Source organism: Notolabrus celidotus, chromosome 7 (genome assembly GCF_009762535.1).
Source record: "Notolabrus celidotus isolate fNotCel1 chromosome 7, fNotCel1.pri, whole genome shotgun sequence".
Classification (NCBI taxonomy): domain Eukaryota; kingdom Metazoa; phylum Chordata; class Actinopteri; order Labriformes; family Labridae; genus Notolabrus; species Notolabrus celidotus.
The window spans coordinates 11,909,037-11,933,231 of NC_048278.1; the positions used below are offsets into that span (position 1 = coordinate 11,909,037).

The 24,195-nt window shown below is 40.1% G+C and overlaps 1 protein-coding gene across 1 annotated transcript in view; it reads left to right on the forward strand.

Annotated features, from left to right (window-relative positions):
• Nucleotides 1-24,195, forward strand: part of krt222 (keratin 222) — a 38,592-nt gene that overhangs the window by 3,354 nt on the left and 11,043 nt on the right. The window contains exons 2-8 of the mRNA XM_034688970.1: nt 5,093-5,182; nt 5,268-5,637; nt 8,004-8,207; nt 12,773-12,855; nt 15,648-15,801; nt 18,901-19,185; nt 22,580-22,705. Coding sequence (XP_034544861.1) covers nt 5,632-5,637; nt 8,004-8,207; nt 12,773-12,855; nt 15,648-15,801; nt 18,901-19,185; nt 22,580-22,705 — 858 coding nt within the window. The 5' untranslated portion in view covers nt 5,093-5,182; nt 5,268-5,631. The remainder of the gene's footprint in view (nt 1-5,092; nt 5,183-5,267; nt 5,638-8,003; nt 8,208-12,772; nt 12,856-15,647; nt 15,802-18,900; nt 19,186-22,579; nt 22,706-24,195) is intronic.

Here is a 24,195-nt window from a genome sequence, read left to right on the forward strand (position 1 = left end):
ACTGAACAAGATTCAGTTCCCATGAAAACTGTTTGTTATCATAATTACAGACATGGATTTGAACATGTCTATTTTATTGGAATTGTTTGTAATTATAATTTTGGACATGAAATTGGTCAATTACATTATGCAGGTGTAACAGAATTTAATGGGTGGACAAGCCGCTGTCACTCTATAATCAAATGTGAATAATCAGCGAAATTGCATCAGGTCCACAGTTAAGTGAAAGATTCTGAAAATGTCCACTAACCCAGCCTTCAAAGGTAACTTTAACTCTGACGTGAGAACAGTATTGAGCGACAGTCATCTTTAAGTGTTCTTTTAAGCACTAATTTAAGTCCTGACTTGTTAATACCCCTTGAGGAAAATAAAAATGGCTTTAGATAAGCTTTTATATTGACATATTGGCAGGGGTAAATGCCTCAGGCTTAAACTAGTTTAACAATATTACAACTACAAGAAGGAACCCTGGTTTTTAAAAAACGTGAGTGTCTAAAGCTGTTGTAAGGATTATTCTCTCATTGACAATAGATTTAAAGAATTAGTTTAATGTGGAATCGGTTGCTCATGGTAGCAAACTAACAGATAATTATTATTAAACTTCCTGATGCCTGAGTAGCACTGCCAAAGCCCATACTGGGTTGTTGTTTGAGGTTTCTTTGTGTTTGTTTTCTTCGATTTGGCCGACGTCTCTTTGACTCAGCTCCTTGGGTGTTTTAGCAGTTGCCTAAACAGTTGCTGTTTCTCACTGTGTCATCTTCTTTTCTTATCAGTCATTAACTACCAATCTGAAGGAGCTCTCCCAATTGAGAGTTATATCAAAAATATCCACCATGTTGTTTAACATTGCTGTCAGAAAATAGTGTTTTTGCCACAGTGTCAACAGTAAGAGATGAAATCAACCGTACTCGTGTCTGTGGATTGATTTGATATGACGTGTGTGATTAGGTTGTCCCTGGCCTCACCTTTGATATTCAGAATAAATAGCCATTGATATAAAGTTTTGACCAATCAGAATCAAGTATTTAACACAACCAAGTGATTGGCATGAAGCCAGTTGATAAACAAGGATAATACACAGTTGGATGGTCTAACACCCACCCCATCCAAAGACACTTTGTCACAAACTAAACTATTGGGCAAAGACTGGCAGGGAGAAAATGAACAAATCAGCTGATGTTTTTTTTTTTTGTTGCCCTTGTTCGTGAGGCAGTTTGTGTTCTGCAGAGATTGAGGCTAAACGCTGGCTCCTGTGAGCAGTTTTTTATAAGTCATGAAACTGTTACCACTGAGGCCTCTATGTGATCCACAAAAGCAAACAAGACCATCAGTAACAAGACAGATTATTTCCAATTAGTCGTTTTCCATTTCTGTATAGGGGTAAGTGTCAGATGAATCGATTAAAAACAACTTAAGCTGTTTCTTGTTGCAAACATTACACTATGGCTTCCTCTGACATCATGTCCTGCCTCGTGAGATCCACCCCTCACAGCCCACCACCCACCTGGGGTAACAGGGAAGGCTTCACATGTTGAGGAACATGTATAAATACGCAACTTTAGAAAACTCCAGGAGCAGAGCTCCTGAAAATGTATGTACAGGATGATGCCACATTGATAGCATCTGGTTATTTTTAGTATATGTTTCTTGTTGTGAAGTTTAGATAACTTGCATATGTTGCACTTTGTAGAGTTTTTCCATTTTGTTAAATCCTTACCATTAAGATAAATCTTTAATTCAGAAACACACATTTACTTTAATTCAATCCTGTGTCCTTATGCTGAACTTTGTATACTGCAGTAACTCAACTACAGCCACTAACTAAACACTGTGAGGTGGATAAATACAATGTCAGAGAGAGGTTGGATCACAGGGAGAAAGTCACAAAAGGTTTTTCAAAGTTGCCCTCAGTGCAGAGGTTTTAGTAAACTTGCAGTATTTTTTTTTTGCTCATTTTTTTTGCTCAAACAATATTTTGTCATAAATAAATCTTTCATTGACTTATCCATTGAAATAATTGTCAATTGATTAAGCTATTAATGTGTTGATAGGAACATGCATCACATGCAGTACTGAAAAAACACTCAGGTTAACTCAGATAATTTAGATTAGTAGAGGTTTGTTTAGACATATTTGTAAAGTCCATATAAGGTGGGATTGTTTCCCCATTTTTACACCTTACAATTCTGTACAAAAGGTAAAGAGGGATAAAGCAGTAGTTGCTGATAACATAGCCCAAATGATGTGTAGTAGTAGGGAACTCAGCCATACAGGACTCTCTGTTTGTGTGTTTGATCCCCAGGGTACCATTTATGCAGTACATCTCATCTCTTCCCTCATAAAACACAGTGATATCTATAACCACACTCTAGGCCAACATAACATATGCATAACTTGGTTCAGTTTAAAAGAGCAAAGCTTAGACAATGGCAGGACTTCTTTTTTGCAGACTTTTTTTCTTTGCATGTTGCTCTGTCAGTGACAGTCTGCTCTGACGGTGTAATTTGGGCTCATCATGTTGTCACATATCAGACATTTGCAGCTGAAACAGTTTCACTCCTCTTCTCAGTTTACCCCCTCACTTTCCAGACAAACCCCCTCCCCGTCACCAGCCCTTCAGCTAAACCCACAAACAGCCAGTGACAACAATGAGTACACGGCTCGACTTGTTCTGTTGTCTGAAATGCTCGCCCTTCCTTGTTTAAAGCTGAATCACAGCTGAGTGTGCCACTCCCAGATTAATTGTTTTGTGAGAATCAAGGTCTGCGTAACCCTGAGGTGCTGTGCAAAATGTTGGACAGGTTATGATGAGGATAATAGTTTTTCAGGGCTGGTTGCCTTACAGCTTTTGGAATGCATTATTTAATGATTCTGGCTAATGTTTTTGAAGTTCCCACAGGCGGTAGAATCATAAAGTATGAAAACAGCAACTTACAAGAAAACGAAAATTTAAAATTCTATTTTAAATTAGCTTAATTCATCCTTTACATTCATCCATTTCAGGAATATGTCATGGTCATAAGTCATATGGACTGTGTTCTTCTGTTAATATGTCTCGCTGTGGCTACACATTTAATCAAACAAGAAACAAAGCAGGGTGGCAGAAGCAGCATTCATGATGGACCTCAATGACACCCTGTAGTTTATTTAATTGTATTTTCTTTGTGGCTAATTTTTACTCAACTTTCCCAGGCAATCTGTGGAGGAGCCACCCTGCATGCTTGAAGCATGTGTGTTAAAAATTGAGCCGTTCCCCTCAGTTTTCCTCATTGTAGTACTAGTTGAACGCCTTCAAAGGTATGCCTTTCATCTGAGTGTCACTTTTGTCTCAGAGACCGTAAACTATGCCGTGTGTGGAATGTAGTCTATGTCTGACAGTCTAATAAGACAGCAACCACATGGGCCTAATTGTTCGTCCCCACTGGTATGATCAGCATTAATGTCAAAGGTGTGGAGTGTTTGTTTGTTAGTTTGCATTAAAGGGGAACGGTGCCCTGTCTGGTTTTCATACTGCTTCAGTTAATATTAGGATGGGCCTGGAAATCCTTGGAGTGTCTGAGAAATGTGATGTTAGTGTTCAGATGATGAAATCTCTTTTTGGATAAGACACAGTAGTCTGCTTGTGGTGATGCAAACACCACAAGTTTCTGAGCACTACATGTAGAGATACAGACACAAACACTGCCAGAGGTAAGAGAACCATGTGGAACCATGAGTTTAACATCCATTTATTAATGAGGTCCACCACTGATGTAAGACGATGAGGCCTGTGCCCAGTTACATAAATTTACTTGAGTTTCCCTACAGCTGAGCACCACAAGAAGAAGCGAAGTTCAGCTCTGATTTATACATCTTTAAAAAATCCCTAGAGAGCTCTTGTCAGAGTTCCTAAGATAAACATTTGCAATTTGAGTGGGGGAACACTAGAAGTCTAGGTTTATTGTCCCCCTTCATTCTGCATATCTCACTGTCAGTTGTGTCACATCCTCATTGATATACATTTGGTTGTAACTTGCAAGTTAGAAGGTCAAGGTTGAAAGAATTTGAACTTTGCTTGCAGCACTTGGGGTCAATATTCATATTTGCACAGTGCAAATGGAGGCACCAATTTGCAGTTTCCTCTCCTCATAGGGAACAATGTCACAGCCAGTGTAGAGCTGTTTTATCGGTGTACACATGTAAGCTGACAGCTCAAGGCTGGCCTTCGATTTTCATCTAAAGATACCTCTGGAAAAAAAGTCACTGTAAAGATTTTTTAACTATTATTTTTTATAAATATATTGAAAGTTATGCAATTGAGTACAAAGCCTCATCTGACAACATCAAGTGACAATTCAAGCTAGTTTCATCTTAGCGTCATGGAAAGTTAGTTAAAACTGTCTGTAGATTGATGCTCGACAGGTAGTTTGCTGTGACTTTTTATTGGATAGGAATGTAGCCTCTGTACATGGGGCGCATGCTTAAACCACAAGGCCAACAGCGCCGATTATGCTCTAACTTAAACATACTCATGGATATCATATTTAATTTTTACAAAGTCTGTACTGCTAAATACTACATGCTGTACCTTTACATAAAAGACTGCTTATGAGAGAGGGTACCCTTTCTACATGACATAGTTCTGAGCACATTGTTACAAATATTTATTACCTAATTTATGGCACAATGGTTATAATACGTGTTGAAAGTAGAAGATGGATAATGAGAGTCTGAATGAGCTGACAGGTGTAAATAGCTCTTGGGGTGACAGTAGAGTGTTGTGGTAAGAACTGTTGTTAATCTTGTGTCTGTTTTTTACACTCCACTGCAAGTAAAGAAGTGTGCTTTACCTGAACATAGCCCCTAAAGCAAAGTGTGGTAAAGAGCTATGTGCAGTTAATCCCTCCTGTGGTTCAGCTTTACACCACTACAATAGCTCCTAATACAGAACTCAGACTTCGGTAATTATATCATGTTCAGGCAAAATCCTCCTGGCATGGAGTTAGGTTTATAATTGTCGGATAATTGGATCAAAGTTCTAGTATATTTTGATAACAGATGGGTTTTTTTTATCTGTTTTCCGAACGCCTTTAATGAAAGATGCCTTTTACAGAAAATCAGGAATCACATGAGCAGCGATCAAAGAGTTCCTTGACGCCCACCCGTGAGGGAACAGAGGCAGAGGAATGTAAAGTCAGGTCAGGTACATGAAGGGGCTCTTACAGGTCACTGTTCAGTTGTAACCCTGTAATCTGAAGCTGGTTTGTTTTGGCCTCCTTCTCTTGTAGGCAGTGTCCACCGCTGAAGCCTCCATCTCTACTGTTGAAACTTGACAAACAAGCCACCACCTGCTTTCCCCGAAGCCCCTAGTTATGTGATTCCCCCTGTCGTACACTCCTGCAGATGTCGTGCGATGGAGGTTATTCCTTGGATCTTTGTGGGAGCACATGACGTCTAGAAACAGGCCGGGTGACATTCCCTGTTTGTAGTCACAGCAGAAATCATCTGCCCCAGACAGTCAGAAAAGAGCTGCCTGCTACGCCCATGCAGGTGCTGCTTATCCAGGATTTTAACTAACAACATTATTAGTCGTCGTCATCATCGGCGCTCTCTTGCCAACAGGAGGACACTTTCCTGAGAGGGTGTGGTGTCATGATGGTAAGTGTCCTGACAGTCCTGTCTGGCCCTGTCTGGTTAGTCAGCATGTTTTCATTGTGTGTGTTTAATTATCAAATGGTCATTATCATATTTCCCCTTTCCCACATTGTCTACTATAATGGCTTTTTTCTTGCTTGATCCTTTCTATCAATCCTTCTTTATTTCTTTTTTGACAGTACAGACAAGCATAAAACAAAACCATGACAAACTGTCGGCAAACCCAAATGGCAAAGCCTCTGGAGAAAAAAATGTCTACTCAGAGGCAATATTTGTACAGTGGTTGTAGCAGATACATCTGCAGGCTGAGTTGCTGTATTGATATTTCCCACATCCTGCCTCTTTGTTTGCCTAAGGGTAAAGTAATCAGATAAGCTTGTACTGGCAACTTTACAAAAGTTGCTGCTTGAAATACATGGGAAAGAGACTCCAATGCTCGCTAGCTGTCTATCCAGCAGACAAGCTAACAGCTAACATGCCACCCAGCTGAGATCATGCTAATGCACATCTGTGAGAAACACTGTCATATCTGAAAACTGAGCAAGCAGGCTAGCTGAGTCTGTCAGTGTCATCATAAGTGTTGGAGGAGCCCAGGCATGAACTGAAAAGCATGTACAAGTTAGCTTTTCAAACAAGTCTACAATTAGCCCTGCTAGCTCATTACATCACTAAACTTGTAGCACCACTGTTTTCCCCACGGAGACACAGTAAGACTCTTCTTTACTGTTATTTTGCTATATTTTAGCGTTGAGCCAATGATTCCTGTGTATTGATCTACCATTTGTTGTCATGGAAAGACCACTATGAATTTGTCTGCAAAAAGACAAAATTACAGAATGAAGGATTTATTTCCTCAGCCCACTCAGATCTTTTGGGGCGGGAAGACATATTCTAAACACCACATTTGTTATTTGGGGGGGGGGGGGGGGGGGGGGGGTTAGGAAGTATATCACCCACAGGATCCCGGTTGGCTCTGCCTCTTTGTTGAGAAGCCGGCCTGAGAGCAGGAACTGAAGCTTCAACATCGACTTGATGAAGTTAGCTGCCAGATTATGGGGTAATCATACCGGGTTACAATATCCTTTCTATGTTTTTGTTTGTTTTGATTGAAAGTTCACTCATTTAATTCCATTTGTATCTCAGCTTGAGCCTCAATTTAATCAAATCTTTCGCTGCACCCCTATACTATCAGAACGGCACATCTTATCATAACATAAACGTTTTTTTAATTAAGTAGTATGTGACAATACAATAACATTTTATGGTTATGGCATTGTGAAAGACATCCAATCAAGTATATAAAAAATCTGTATTAAAAAAACAAAAATAACTAAATCACAAGAGCCATAATGTGTGTGTGGTGGAATTTAGGCTGTAATGCGGGCATCTGCTGAATTATTGGAACAGCATTATGTAAGGAATATGAAACCTTTGGCCCAGACACACACTAATATTTTCTGAAACCAGTCAGGACTGTAATTAAGCAAGAGGTTACTTTGCACAACTGTGTATTACTTGAGTTCAGAATGTGCCAATGTACACAGATTTAACCTTAATTATAGTACATCTAAAGGCAACCTTTTATTAAGGTACTGTTTAAATACACACTGACACTCACACACAGGTCCTGTCAGTGTGTCTCCCTGAACATTCCCTCCACAGCTTGTGTTTCTGTGTGTTTGAAAGCGGTTCAGTAATCCTGGATCAGAGAGTACAAAGGGCCCCAGAGTGCTGGTGATGTAAGCACAGTGTCCAGTGCTTACCCCACTGCACTACCCTCGTCCACATGCTGCCGAAGCGGGGAGTGAGGTGGGACAGAAAAGACCATCCCTGTCGAGGCTGACCCTGAAGACCACAGATTGACACACAGACACACAAACAAGCAGTCATACTGGCAGGCTAATGGCAGCCTGTCTGCTCTGTCTCAGGGGCCGGCTGCTGATGACCTGGGATACAGTGGGAAGGAGAAAGTGTTGTCCAGCCTGAGGTAGAGGAATGTAGCTAAGCTGTAGGGGAGTGGTGGATTGGCTCAGTGTGACCAGGCAATAGACGGACGGAGTTTTGCTGACATATTACTACACTTACTGTGTGTGCCCTCTTCATTGAAGGCCACGTAGTCTCAGGTGAGTGTCTCTGGGTAAACATTTACCAAGTGAACGCCTCTGGCAGCGTGTGATCTCAAATGGGTGGCAGTGTTTGCTGTGAATGTTGTTAATTTATATTTCTGTGTGTCCATTCTGGATAAAAAAGTAAGTCGTGTACTATCTGAATATTTTACTGCCTTCACCAGCTGTGGTGGGTCATTTGACTGTATGGAAATTTCATCAGCTCGCTGTGTGAGTAAACATTCAGGTTGTGGGCTCTCCCAGGTGTCCATGGACTTGCTACAGGATTCCAGTCACACCATGCTGGGACTAAATGTCCGTTTAAGAGGCTTCCTGGAGCAGGTGAACAGGCTGCAGGAGACCAACCGGAGATTGGAGACTCAGATAGCGGACTGGGGCGTGAGGAGTGACTCACGCTCCCGGGACTGGTCCCTGCAGGAGCAGACTGTGAAGGAGCTCCGGACACAGGTCAGATTGAGCTTCAAGTGTTTTTAACCATTGAGTTGTCTTTAAAAATCAATCAGACTTCCAAAAAGTGTCAGAAATGCACAGCTGTGCATCAGACAAAAGTATGAAGATGTGCTGTAGAGTAATATCCTCTCAGACTTTATGATTCTGCTCTATGACAGCCGCTCAAAGCCATGTTGGCTGGATGACAACAGGAGCAGGTGTGATTAATCAAACATCAGTGACTGCAGACAAAACAGAGACACAGGCGATTATGTTGATGACAACTTTGTTCAACATCATGTGATCATGAACAGCCTCAATGTTCACACCAGCATCAAGTCAGGTCAGTTAAGGCTTGTAATGTAAGCCCTGTTTGAAGACAGCCGACAAATGTTTCAATGATAAAAAACAACAACATCCTTTTACTCTCACAATGTCTTTGTTGAATGTTGATACAAGGACAGAGCATGTTGGCTAAATAGGGTTTGAGACTATAAAGGCTGTAAATTGCTGTAAGCGTGATCATTTTTCTGTTGTTACTCCAGCTGGTTTTGAAAATATGCAACGTGTTTGGGATATATTGATTGATTTATTCCTTTTTATTCTTTATTCTTATTTTTTTTAAATGCACATGAAGTGCAGAAACTTCTTGGCTTTATAAGTCACCAAAAGTACAGTTGCATTGTTAAGGAGTTTATTCTAACTTATTGAGTCATAAGATTATGCAATTTAATGCTTTGACTTTAGACAGTGTCTTCGCAAGTTTTTTGACTGAGCTTATTAAAGCTTAGTTTATTCAAGCTAAGCTTATTCAAGCTTAATCAAAAATCAAGTTACCGTGCTCCAGTTTTTCATTCATAAACTTAAAATAAATCACAATGTATTCAGGCTGTTTTAAAGCTCCTGTGAGTAGCTTAAGGTTTGTGATGATTTTCAATCAAATTGATTAACTAATTACACTTCTGCTTTGCCAAATATCCTACAAAAGTTATTTCTGAAATGGAAGTATCTGACATGAATACAGCCTTTGCCTACACTGCTGAAATCATGCGATAAAATCAATATATTTATTTAAAAACAATAAAAATAAAACTTTTCTGCAGGATTCCTTCCCTTTTTAATTTACAGGAGTAGTGCAGTTTTCTCATCATCAGAGTAAGTTTTCTTAAATTCTTCTCCATTTATCAGTCTGACTGAGGGAAACAGCTGAAGAAATGTCAAATGCCCCTTTTCATCTGAACATGCACAAACTCACATCCTATGGTCTTTTACAGTCAAATGTATCACTCTTATGGGGCTCCAGTTTGGTCAAGCACAAACAAATATCAAACTAAACATTGACATTTAATCAAGCAACAACATAAGCATGTTAATATGATAATATTATAACTGAATGTTTCCATTAAAGGTTATGTTAGACTGGTTGAAGGGAATTCCGCAGGAGTATTTGTAGCCTGCTTGTTTGTTATTATTCACTTTAAATTGAACATTTCCACTAAATACGTTGGACAAGGTGAACAGGTCTTCTGCAAGAATATCTTTTTTGACTTTTGTCCTCATTCAGTTCTCCTTCTCAAAGCTTTGCAGATGACACATCTTTAAAAATAAATGAGACAAATGTCACAGACATTTAGTATTATTGGTTCCGCTCATGTTTTTTCCTTTTAGCGATCGGTAATTTAAAGATTCTCTAACCAGCTCTGCTGCCCTTGCCTGGATGAAGGACAGGAGCAAAAATGTTACTGTCCATATTGTGTAGCCTACCAATTCAGCATGCTAACAGAAGCTGATGTTTATTTCACCAATGTTTAGAATTATGATACTAACGGAAAGTAGTGTTTTTGCCCCAGTGTTAAAACGTGCCAGAACTCTTTGCCGTGAATTGATTTGATATGTGTGTGAACTGTTTGTGTCTATCGTTGCTCTTGTCATGCAGAATTAATGGACATTTTCATGGGGTTGTCAAGCAGTTTTGACCAATCAGAATCAACTATTTAACTGCCTGGTGTTGAGTAACAAAGTTGGGTAATAAAAGCATTTAAAATCTAACTTTATGAAGAAATTTTAATTAATCTTGCTGATCCTATTGAGGTATGAGTCTTAATCAAAGTCTATTTCAAAACCAGTTAAAATATCCTCACAGGAGCTTTAATAAAAACAAAAAGAACATCTCTTATGTCCCCATAGACCAACAGAAGGAAGAAAACATTATTGTCATTGCCAGGTTCTCCAGGCTCATACATCAGATCTTGCCGGTCTCCCTCATTTTTGTTAAAGTAACACTTGACACATACAGTAGGTCTAAATTGTCCCTCATTCCTATGAGACAACAATACTTTGTTTAAGCCATATATCAACAGACCATTACATGTATAAAACTTTTTTGACTTCAGCTGGATGCATTAAATTGTCCTCTAGCTCATTGAAACATACGTAGTTGTATAAACGTTGACCGTGTTGGTTGTTCTTGGTTCAAAAGTTGTTTTAAAGTCCTTGAGGTGAGAGGTAGCTCCAGATGAAAACAACGTGCTGCAAAGGATTAAACACAGATATGTGTCATTACGCCTGGAGCAGGGCCAGAGAAACTCAACAGGAACACCAGCTGTCACACTCACACAGAATGCGGAAATCTTTATTACTTTAAGGCCATTCACTCTGTAGACCATTAACTCCAAGTAGTGTAGTGATCTCACATGACTCAACTTGATGGTTTTCGACCGGCCTCTCTTTCTGCATGTAGCTCTCACTGACAGACATCCTAATGACTGGATGTTTTTTGTTGTTAACCACATCGCCCAACTTGTCTCCAAAGTTTGGTTTACGTTCCCATGACTAAGACGGAGAGCAGAGCAGCCTCTGCTAGTTTCTTTGTTGGCAGATCCAGGAAGCGCATTCATGTTAGCATATAGGATTACTTTGTCATTCATTTTAAGTACATCTTTTATTACCTTTTCATTTACAACACAGGTGTAATGATGAGTAAGACATTAAGCAGGAGGTCTTTTCAGAGTGCTGATTCACTCACCCTCACAGAGACTCAGAATTGGGCAGGTGTACTGAATCATCCACACAGTGAGGGTATTAAAATGTTTACAGTTTCAATGTTATGGAATATTCCCTGTGTTCTTTGGCTTTCCTTCAACATAGGTGTGTCTGATTCTGAGTGTCTTGTAATCTAAAGAAAACAAAGTGGAAAAAAATAAGGGTGTGTTAACATCTTTATGTGTGTGAAAAAAAACATGCAGAAACTTTCTGTACTTTGATTCATCTGTTTGAACTTAAGAACGCTTGTATTCAAACAGCTTTTCAGTTCAAACATTGAGATTCCAATGAAACATAAAGGAGTTTACTTTAATGCTTTTTTCTTACACAAACCTCTTAACAATCAAGCCACTTCTGAATATAAAGTAGAAAATACACAAAACTCAAAATGATTTCCTTCTATTCACAATAGACTACAGTTTGAACCCATGAGATGTGAGAACTATACCCAAGATTCAAGATTAATTTAAATGTCCAGTTTTCAGTTAAAAGTCTGCCACATAAAAATACATACAATACAGTACCTACAACCCATAAATATCAATACATATTACAAGTGCAAACATTAAAATGAGTGCCAAATGCAATCCAACCCCACCCCTATGATACCTGTTGGCTTGAGTTTAAGAGATTCTCTGACATGGAGATGAATGAGGTATCTCCTGTTATATTCCATTGGGATACTTACTGTCCCCAATTACTGACAAAGATCAGACACTTACAGATAACCCCATGGATTTCTGCTCTACAGCTAACACAACTCTATGTTAGGGATAATGTATAGCGTTAATGTATGGCAACAAGTCGACACACAAAATATATATATTTAAAATGATTAATGTATACAGCCAAAAAAAGTAGTCCCTAAGGTTGGTTGTGCCTTCATGGCATCAGATTCTAAGTGTCAGAACTTTTATCATTGTTTTTTTTTTTTATCTCTACCGCTTATGGTTTATGTTTTCAAATTAGAATAATTTCAGGGTGAGACAGGACCTCTCATCTTTGCGTCAGGGTCCTGCTCACCCTGCTCAGATTTCAATTAACATATCAACCACCGGTCCAGAGGTTTAGGGCAGCAAACATACAGTAAATAGTCTGTAGTACTACAAAATAATAGGGTAAAGGACTGCATTTTTAATGTCTAATTTTAAAGTATAGAAGTGGCACATACTAATGCACAACATGCAGGGGCATGTACAGACTTTTTTATCTCTTTGTGTGAAAGTAAGTGCCACATCTGACAAAGCAAAAAGCCAGTCATAGCTTTGGATTTCAGAGTAGCACCTTGAGTAGCTAGTCAGATGTCAAGGGGGCCAGTGCCACCCCTGGCCACCACTCTAGATTTGCCCCTGCTTGTCTCACACTCTTTAGAGACATCTATACTGTTTAAGTTTTTGTAAACCCTTTCCCTGCCATTCGTCTCTGCAATGTGAAGAAATTTGATAGTTTGGGGATTGTTTTGTTTGAGCATTATTTGTTATTATTAGTTACATAATTTCCCAGGTTTTTACCATGTTATTGTATTTTTTGTTGTTTTTCAGGTTGGTAGATTACTGATGGAGAACGCCCAGCTGGCATTACATTCCGACACCATGAAGTCCAGAGCTGCTGCCATCCAGGCCAGGTCAGCTTTATGTTGCTCTGGTTTTCCTGAAAGCTCCAGCACTCCTCTATTGAATGGTTATGCATTAACTGGAGTAAAAGTGAGGCAATACCCCTTTATCCTAATACTTTTGCAACCTGATTTGGGCAATGCACCTTTTGTGTGGAAAGCTAACGTTATGAAATATTTAGGTATTTTAATCATAGCCACAATCTTTAAAATGTATAAATTGAATGCCCTTGGCTTTTCAATGAAAGTAAGAGATGCTATAAAAAGATGGTCTGCTTTGTCGATGTCTCTGGGGTGGAAGTCTGATACACTCAAAATGAATATTCTTCCAAGATTGTCTTTTATAATGTCAGCTTAATGTCAGATGAAGAAAAGATTTTATATCTCTGAATCAGCTGTATTGCAAGTAGCTGATTAAAAGAGATACAATCTTGTCTTCATCATTTTTGTGAAGAAAGAGAAAACAAAAATAAACCTGAAGAAACTTTGTATGTTATGAAAAAAAGGGTGATTGGCTGTGCCAGACATTCACCAATATTACTTATGATATAAATACCCTATTACATGGGGTTATGGTAATACTTATTTGATAGGCAGTTGGGAAAGGCTGAAAGGAAGAACTATCACTAATATCAACCATAAAATATACTTGACTTCTTTGTGGTATTATCCATATCCTCCAGTAGAACTTGTTAACCCACTTATTAATTTATCTTGTAAAACTGCTTAATTAATTAATAAAAGGCTCAAAATAACGGGAAGTTCTCCCCCATCTAGCCCATATGGCATAAACCTGTTTTTGTAGCAGGTGGCAAACTCTTAGTCAAGTCCAGGTGGCAAAGGGCAAATATCTTATATATGTAATATATGTGTGTAATGCATGTTTAAGATTCATGTCCTGTTTGTTTAAGTGTGGAATAAAACTTTTTTTTAAAAAGAACAGTTATGCATGAGGTCCAAGCACTGGTCATATTACTCACTTATATGGCTTAGATTATGTTGGAAGCCATCAATCTCAGTTGGCATGACATTTTTTCATAGGTTTTTTTTTTTTTTTTTTTTGTCGTTAGTTTGGTTCTGTGTAATTATCATTGCTGACCCATAAGCCCCTTGGTAAAAATTGAGCATACAGGTTAAAGCTCCTGTAAGGGACTTTTGATAAGTGTTGTTTTTGCCACCCCTGTGGACCAAACAGTACATCCTACCACTTTGCAGATTTTTTCCTGTATGTGTGGTAGTGTTTCGTTTTGTTTTACATTGAGCTTATGGTGATATAAACAACACACATCCAAATCCTCCCATTAACAGAAGTGAATCCAAAATATTGCTTGATGCAGATAAGGCATGCACAGAAATCTGGCTGGCAGAGTTGCAGGACTGAAGTCACACCCCTTCCACCAACCAAAATGTACATTTCACTTACCGATAAAATGTCGAAGATCTCCCAGGTTAGTGCAGTCCATAGCAGATTCACAATCTTATGCTAATGTGAAGCAGAAGACACCTGTGGTAATGGATAGTTCAATGCCTCTTGTGTTAGCATCTGTTGCATTTTATTGTCATTATTCCTCTTCTACTTTGCCAAACCAGTAGGCTACAGATTGCTGCAGGAGCCTACGTCTGTCAACAGAGCTGTCAATTAATCATCGTTTTAACATCAGTCACTAACCGGAACTAAACTTTTCCAAAAGCTGAACACTTGCCCATAAATCAAAACATAAAGAGATAACTGCTTTGACAAAAAGTGAGGTTGACGTGTATTTTAATTTTCCTATATTGCCACCAGTCACCAGGGGGAGCTCTAGAGGTTTTGGCTTCACAGTTGTCCCTTCCAGGGTTTTAGACAGTCCATGATTTTTTAACTTTATTACATCAGTCAAATGTATCCACCATCAGAAGTCTTTATTGAGGGAAACATCAAGAAGGCCATCTTGGTGGTGTACAGTTAGTCACTTTATCTGATGCCTACCTGGCGGCAGCAGTTTCCGACATTAAAATAACTTTTGGTCATATAGAGGCATCTGTGGTCATTTCAGTCTGTTTCATAACCAGCTCAAAGTCTTCACAGGACCTTTAATATCAATTAGTCACTTTATGTTCTCATCCTGCTGTGGTGCTTTTTCACTCCTCTGTTTTCTAACTAACACCAATTCCCCTCGCTTCTGTGAGCCAACCTGCATACAAATCCAGGCTGGGCTTTGTGCGCGTCAGCACTTTCACTTATGTATTGATGCAGAGTGACACCAAACACACACACAGACACACATAGACACAGTCACCAACCATCCACTGTCAGCCGTTAACCCCTGAAGGACAGTGTCTGCATGCAGCAGCTTGAAATAAATATACCTGTTCTATTTATAGCTCCACCTGATGTGTCTCCTGACTGGCTGGCCGTCTCTGTGAGACTCTGGACTCTGTTTATGACACACTTAAACAATTTCAAGGACTTTTTCAACCTTTTGTACTCAGATTTATGATTTCTTCAACTAATCCATTCACTGTCTTGCATCACCCCTCAGCTAAAACTGAAGTATATAACCCCATAAGGAATACTCACTGGATTTTGTCTGCATCATCTTTTTAATCCAGTCAAATGGGGTGTTCGGCAAGACTGAGGAATGTATCAACACTTTAGAAAAGCAATATCATGACTCAAATGAAGAATATGTTTTGTAGTTGCCATTTTACCCTTTTCCTCCCCATATCTATGTTTCACTTCCTGAATGAATGATACATTATTATCAGGGTTAAATGGCAACAAATAAATGAATAACCTATAAACTGTTGATGTTACATCACAGGTGTGAGACAGAGGAGAAAAACACCCTGCGACTGGAGCAGCAGGTGGTGTTGCTCAGAGAATCAAAGAGGAAAGCAGATGAGAGCAGTGAGATGCTGCAGGCGAACCTTCGACACTCTATGACGGAGATGCAGGAGATGCACCAGGAGTTTGAGGTCACTGAATTTTCTGCAAATGTGTCATAATTATGTTTCTTTGCTTCCTTTGAGCTCATCTGTCTGCCTGCTTCACTGTGCCTTTCTCTGTCGTTTGGCCTGCATCTTTTTATAGAAGCCTGATTGTGAAGTAAATGTGTCTTCATACGGTTTAGAGAGAAAGTCATATGTGTGATATTGTGAGAGAAAAATCTGCTAAAGTCACTAATACCAGAAAATCAGACAAGGGTTGAGTCACCCACCTACCACTCCATGCCAAGCGGCAACTTCCGGTCTAAAAATATGAGCCCAATGCGGAAGTGCTAAAAACTGCAGTTCATCGAGGATCCGCTTGAGTCTGGCTCCGGAAGAACCGGAAACCACATACACACCAATTCAAAAAAGACGATTTTTACAGTAGAAATAAACATGTTTACAGCCTGGTACAAAAGACGAGTGTAGTCTGTATTGCTCATTTCTAGATCAGCACACCCTGGGTCTCAATCATGAAACGTGAGCAGCACGAATTTATGTGTAAACCATGTGCAGCGAAAATATCCACTGATTTCCGCATTCATCAATCTTTTCAATATATATAACATATTTTTTACAACAGAAAAGTTGGAAATTGAAGCTTTGAGATCTAGATTAGGTTTATTTAGAATGTGAACTACTTGTTAAGAACCACACAGACTAACTGGAGCCTAATCTTACGAGGCCAACTTAAAGAAGCCACGCCATACCCGCACATTTGCAGGTGCTCTCCGTGCTGGGCTTCTTAGCCACAGGGACCGTCCAGCCGGAGATGGCAGATAGATCTGGAATCATCAATGAGCCGCATTTTACCGGCATTATTGAATTAAGGCCGGAGTACATTCAATTCCCCTATGGCGCACAACGGCAAATTGAGGTAAAACAGGGGTTTAGCGCACTGGCCAACCTGCCAAATGTCATCGGTGCCATAGACTGCACACACATACACATCAAGGCTCCATCTGATGATGCATTTGCATACATCAACCGGAAAAAACTGTCATTCCATGAATGTGCAGCTGATATGTGATGCAAACTGTGTTGCTCAACGTTGTGGCATGGTGGCCCGGTGGGACGCATGACAGCTTACTGCGCAATTGGCACCCGTTTGGAGAATGGAGCTGTGAGAGACGGCTGGTTTGTCGGTAAGAAAGTAGCCTTCTAACAAATGCATGTGTTTTATATGTAGAGACTTACCATTTATATCCATAGAAAATAAAATGTGTTTCCTACATTCCACTTCGCCCAAAATAATTTCAATCTCCGCCTCGGAGAAGTTATATTTTCGCTCTCTATCCTTCTTTCCTTGTGCATTGATTGCAGGGCAGGCCGACCAGATGCACAGGTCTGTGTTCTTATATGGTGGTTATTTGCCATTCATGGGCGGGGATTTATGCTAATTGATGATCTCCCTGCAACACGCTGTCAGTTTACGATGGGTTAGCATTCATGATCTTACACACGTATTTATGTTCGAATCTGAGTTTCCCACGCTGTTCATGAATCCGGAGTGGAATTTTAGTAGGGTGAGCTTTTATGTGCAAATCTACACACAGATTTACTCACGTTTCATGAATGAGACCCACTGTACAGGGGTAAAAAAAATTCTAACGACGCAATTTCAAAGATATGGAGATTACAAGTCTTCAGATGAGAGGCACAGCTGACTTGATTGACAGGCGGGAACACTATAGCTGTTGGCTATAGGAGGCTCAAAGCCCGCCTCTTTATGTCACAATCACTCGACAGCAGCATTATGGCTGCTGCCGCCGATTGGCCTCAAAACAGCGCTTCAGAAACAGATGGGTGACGCCACGGATACGACGTCCATTGCTTATACAGTCTATGCTCCAGGCATCTGGCCCCTAAAGCAGAACTTTAACCCTTAATATAACTTAAACATAAGATGTGTGAATGAGTAATTGAACATTTTTTCAAATCAAACTGAACATGTTTTCTGCAGTAGAGCACTGTGATTTACAGCTCTAATAGGATTGATCATGGACTGTATAAAAAGTGCTCATCTGTGTATTCTCAATTGTATGTCAACTGCTGTTTTAAAACCTCAAGTTTATCAGTATATCTGCTGCCATTACATTCTTTGCAAGCCAAAGGTTTTTTTCTTGTTCTCTTTTCTCCTTGAGTATGTCACTGCAGAGTCACTAATACATAATCTTGTAACTTGGCATCATAGAAGTACTACCATTGCTGTTGACCCTTTGTGCTGCTTTGTAAATTATGTTGTCAAAATTGTTTTATAAAGTTATTTCCAGAAGAAGTTTAGACACTTATTTGCGTGTGGAAAAGGAAAATATGTTGAAGATGCCCTTGTTTACACTGCATGATCCTGATCAAAACACATGATCTGTATTGGAGGGGCAGATGAAATGCTAATGCATGTTTTGATACTGTATTTAAATGTGTAATTACTAATCATGTTATTTGTTTTAACTGACAGTATAAGCAGGTACTTGTCACCTGAGCCGTAAATGGATTATTTATGCTTCATAGCATCTAGAGCACTTGTCCTCTTACTCTGCCCTCATCCACACCTCCTCTCTCTCTTCTTTCTTATCTACCTTTCTATGATGCTCTCTCATTCCTGCTGACTAATACCTCCCCCATTCCCATCCAGTGTCTCTCCCTGCACATAGACACACACGCACACACAAACACACACACACACACACACACACACACACACACACACACACACACACACACACACACACACACACACACACACACACACACACAAACTCACATATGCATCTCTACAGGACTCAAGAACTGATTCCTCTTTCCCTTTATATCTGCATTGCGTGGACTGCTTCACAGCCTCATCCCACACATACACAAACACCCACATACACACTGTTACACACACAAACATAAACTTAAAGCTCTCACTCTCTGTTTTTATCCATTGCATTTATTCAAAAACAAGTTTCATCTCCCTGTTTTTCATGTTTCTCTCTTGTTTTCCTCTCTCTTTACATCTTCCACTTTCATCTCACCCTCCCCCTGTCTTTCTCTGTCTATCTCCCCCTCCCTCCCCCTCTTGCTCTCACTGTTTGCTGTTTGCAGGCAGCTCGGGCTCTACAGCTGCAGCGGGCCGACTCCTGCGATGCTCTGTTAGAGACGGCCGCAGCATCAGCAGGAGGAGGTGGGGAGAAGGAGGATGGCACAGCGATGGAGCTCACCCAGCTCCTCGACAGAATCAGAGCGCAGTGCGACCAGAGTAGACTCCCCAGCCCGGGTGAGAGACACCTCAGCCTGGGCTCTGTTTCAAATCCACTCCCCGGCTCTGCCGGGCCTGGCTGCCCCGGAGCAGCAGCAGCATCCAGAACACACGGAGGAGTTCTCAGTGAGGTATGTATCTACTCCTGCAGCTTTACTTCTGTGTCTCTCATGTTATCCTGGCTCACTGCCAGCCAGACACACCCTCAAAACCAACTCCAGGCCATACCATAGAATAGGTAGACTTCTGTATGTTCTTAGCTAGAGTTAAAACAACAAGCAGATTGTTCGTTGACTGTGGTTAAAGGCTTTGGACTCTCCCTTCTTTGAGGTTTCTGTATGTTTAGTGTCATTGTCTCCTTATTTCACCTTTTCACTGTCACACATATTTACAGTAGTGTTAAAGCATCTGATCTTGTGTTTTTCTGAGTGCAAAAATCCTAGTCTTCATTAAACATGTATGAGCCAAACCAAACCTGACCACTGATATATGTATATGGTAGCTTTCCTTCCCTTAGATAGGAGGCTTTAAAGTGGTGGCAGCATTTATCATTTGAAGTCTGAGCATTTAGCCTGACTGTCCTCTTTTTTGTAATTATAAGGAAGAGCACAGTGTGGGAGCCTTTTATTACCCCAGTGTTCCTGTGCCATAGCACAATGACTTTGGTCTGACAGCAACAATAAAGTGCCTTCAGTGAAGGCTGCAAGCTTCCACAGCGCTAAAATGAAGCTTGATTTATTAAATGCTGTTGTTTACTCTCTCTGTTTATCTGACTAAAAAGTCAGATACCCAATGCTGCAGTTTTTAGCCCTGCATGATAGCCATACTGAACATATGTGGTGTTTTAGTTCAGAATACCCAACCTTTCAAAGAGAAAGTGTCATTCTCTACATGTTAATAATCAAGCAGATGGGAATGACAGAGGTATTGCATTTTAACCTGTACTTCCTGGAAACAGTTGAACAGCTTGCCTCATGTGTTGGCAAAGGTTGAAAGCAAATTAGAGAGAAGAGTAAATACTCTGATGAAGGCACAAAATAAACATGTAGAGGTAAGCGTAGAGATGCCCTGTGAGTTACTGTGAGTAAACTAAACATCTGTTTACATTTAGATTTTGTTCCTTGAGGTCTAAAATAGGACAAATTGAATGTCCTTCTTCATGAAACTTCTGAAACACTTAGAAAGGTACTTTATTTATCCCCAGGGGGGAAATTCAATTTTTTCCACTCATGCTATTGTGGACATGCTACACTTACAGTTTTTTTGGTATATACATACAAATGCACATGCATGCAGTGAACATGCTTAGGGAGAGATGTCAGAGTGAGGATACTGCCGTCAACCAGCACACCCCGAGCAGTTGGGGGTTCAGTGCCTTGCTCAAGGGCACCTCGGCAGTGCCCAGGCAAGTGAACCAGCACCTCTCCAGCAACCAGTCCACTTGCCAAATTTCGTCCATACTGGGACTCGAACCGGCGACCCTTCGGTTCTCAAGCCAAGTCCCTATGGACTGAGCTACTGCCGCCCTGCCCTGGTTTGAAACACATTTATATTATGCATTAGAGTTGTCCATATCAGAATGTTGAACTTTGATGAGATAAAGGTAAAAAATGAATTATATCCATACCTGTTTTGTTACCGTGAAAACAAAGAATGAACTCCTGGGCTCCAAAATCTGCTTAATTTTATAACTTTTGAATTATAAATTGTTCATTCTTCTGGAATAGAAAGAGTCACCAGCTTTTATGAATGTTGTAAGGCCAACAGTCTGCAATTTGGGACTAACACGAAACATAAAGGTGACCAGAGGGCATCACCGACTCTCTTCTCTCATGTCTGTCTCCAACAGACACCATTGTAACTTGTGTCCTTTGTGAGATGCTAAAAAGACTCAACAAAATGTCGCTATTTGCCCACCTGTGAGCGAGAACAGTCAGCAGTGTAGTAGCTGTGATGGAGGGCAGAGCAGAGACACACAGCAGGACGGATGTAGCGGGACTTCAGCTGCTGAAAAACCAAATCCAGCAACTCCCTGAATGACGTGTTTGAACCAGTGTCTGTCTATGTCATTTGACCATCTTGCCTCTGTCACTCTCTCATTCGTGATTTTGTCAACTTTGTTCTCTATTGTGTTTGCTAGCATGTGGACCTCTTCCATCCTGCTCTTTTTTTGCATATTCCTGCGTCTCTTGGTAACCGGTATTGTCAGTCATTGTATATTAGTAGAGCAGTATGAGCCAGGGGCAGACATACATGCATCATTTTGCTTTTGAGTTCTAAAATGTGTGCATGTTACAGGCCCCACTCATACAAACAGAAAACTTAGAGGAAACTAGGCACACTCTGTCTCTCACTTTTTTGTCATTGCCCAACAAACAACCAATCCTGAGGCTGACTGAATGAGAACTTACTCTTTCTATTGTAATGCAACTGAGGGATGATGGAGGTGAAGGTGGGCGAACAGTTTGGTGTTATTACCCCCCTTTTTGAAGCATCTGTTGTTCAGCATGTCCTGCAGAATGACAACAAACACCAAAATACTCCCAAACTGGTGAAGAATCATTTTTTTGAGATGCGGGTAGAGAACCTCGCTTTCATCAGTAATCTCCTCCAACATGATTTGCGCTGCGGTGAGGGCTAGCTAGCTGGTTACTGAGTCTTCTTCTTCTGCTTCTTCATCATCTTACCTCTGTTTTTTGGTGAGTGGCAACCAATGTAAAGAAACATAACAGCCTCATGAAGAAAGTGATAGTCAGTACCGATGTATTGCATAACAGTCCTAATAGATGATAAGGCATAGTGATCTTCAACTTCATCCAACAAAGAGAGTCATGTTGGCTGGTGTTATCAGATATGAAGAGATGATTAAGAAGAGCTTTTTTCTGAATTAGCAAAAGCTCTGAAATTCATAAAATAAAATATCCATACACATTGAAACAGAAAATGAGAATCATTGAATTAATAAATTAAACAGAGATGAACTTACATAACTTAAGCCTCTTGTTTGTTTGTTTTGTACTTTATTTATTTATTATAATAACCGAGCTGAGGCAGCTGAAGGGGATATGAGGACAGAGGATGTGAAACGCCTAACAGCTGCACAGTGTCAACACAGCTGAAAGGGCTGTGCACACAGGCATGAGTGTCTGCTGAGCTCTCTGTTTACCTCACGAGTGAAACACACACTACCAACAGCACCACATGTGGCTGCTTCACCTCTCTCTGTCTGACTGAATGCCAGTGAGAAAGAAATGTTGCCCTAAAGGTTTGCGTTCCGTAGTTGTTGATGCTATTCATCTGTTCTGTTTTCTTACTGTTGTACAAATGTTCATCCAAACAAACCGCATACCAACCGCAAAAAAACAAAACGTTCTCTACTTTACTACATGACGCTTCAGATCTGTGTTTAAATCCATAAAAAGCTATATGGTTTGGTGTGTGTTTTGGGGACATGGTAGCATATTTTTTAATGTTTTATTTGTTCTAGTGTCTATGGCACACTATGACTTCTGTCACTTCATTCAGGAGGAGGCAGCATGGGCGCAGGTGAGCCTCGGCGGCGCTGCCCTGAGGGAGGCCCGGACCGAGCTTGCAGAGGCCAGAAGGCAGTGGCACACCCTGCAGGTGGAGATAGAGACCCTACATGCTTTGGTGAGGAAACACATATCACCATGTATCAACAATTCCAAATTCCTTACACTGATGGCACTTCTTCTATGGCATGAGGCAGACTTCATGTGTTAGGGTCCAAGAAGTGATAAGAATGATGAAAGTTTAAAAGGCAGAGTATGGACATATTAGTAGAGTAAAATACAACATATTACACACTTCAAATCTAGTGCCCTGGTTGCAAAATGTATTGTTTGCATGTTTCAGACGCTAAATGACAAACTCCATGTTTTTCCATCCTTGCCAAGAATTACCCTAAGCTTTTCAGAGGACTCACCCTTTATCAGTTCAAGTTCAAACAAGCTAGTTATTAATATTCCAGAGGAATTTGATCTGCAGCTGGCATCAAAAGCACAGGAATTTTAAATTATGAAGTGCTTATATCCTTTTATGTCATCATTCAGTGTTCACTGTATCAGACTTGTGAGAGGATTGGAGCTCAAGGATAGCAACTGTTTAGCTGCCTAAAGTGAAGTCATTATCCTGCTGTGGGACTGCTGTTTCTGGAAATTTGTGCAGAAAAAAATGTGCAGTTTGCAAGTTAGAAAGGCATGCAAATCCACTTTAATATGTAATTGTAATTACCAAATAGAATGAAATTTATAATGTGTCACACAGTGGTCTCACAACCTCCATCAACTGACCCCCACTAGCAGTTACGATGGCACTGTTAACCATTCCAAATGAATGTGCTTGCGTTTCAGCAGCTATCACTCTTTGATGGTGGGCAGCCAGAGAGGGAAGATGTTTCTGTGTGGAGATTCTTAAACCATTCACAGTTACAGATATTGATTTCTTCATACTTTTTCTTTGAAGGCACTGTGAGCATGTGCAGCACTGAAGTCCATGACAAATATCCCTAAGGGAACAACAAAGTACAGTGTATCGTATTGTACTGTCCTGTATTGTATTGTGCTGTATCTTATCTTATCTTATCTTGTCTTATTTTTATCTTATCTTATCTTATCTTATCTTATCTTATCGTATCATATCCTGTTGTATCATGTTGTGTTGTGTCAAGTCAGATCAGATCAGATTGTATCATATTATCTTTTTGTAAACTATCATGTTGTGAGGACTTCTTAACTGATGTTGAAATAGTTTAACTCTTGTACTGATGCCTCTTCATGGCCTTCACAGTAAAACATCATCAACTATGAGGCTGTGTTTTTTCTTTACAAAGAATTTTAGAGACTGTGTTTGTGTTGGACATTACACAAAAAATGCAGAGTTGATATTTGGAACTCAACCTGAAGGGTCTATGTTTAGAGCTCTGCTGGTAAAGTTTGGCAGTGAGAAGTAAGTAAGCAAGCAGGAGTTTTTTTTGATGAAGATAATGTTCTTTTTACATAATGTTTTGAACTCATGGCTGATACACTAGTTGAAAATGATTAGCGAAAAGATGTAAGTATTCTGCTGAAGTATTGTTTTAGATGCAGAAACTCCACAACCAGGGCTTTGTTAGGTAAAAG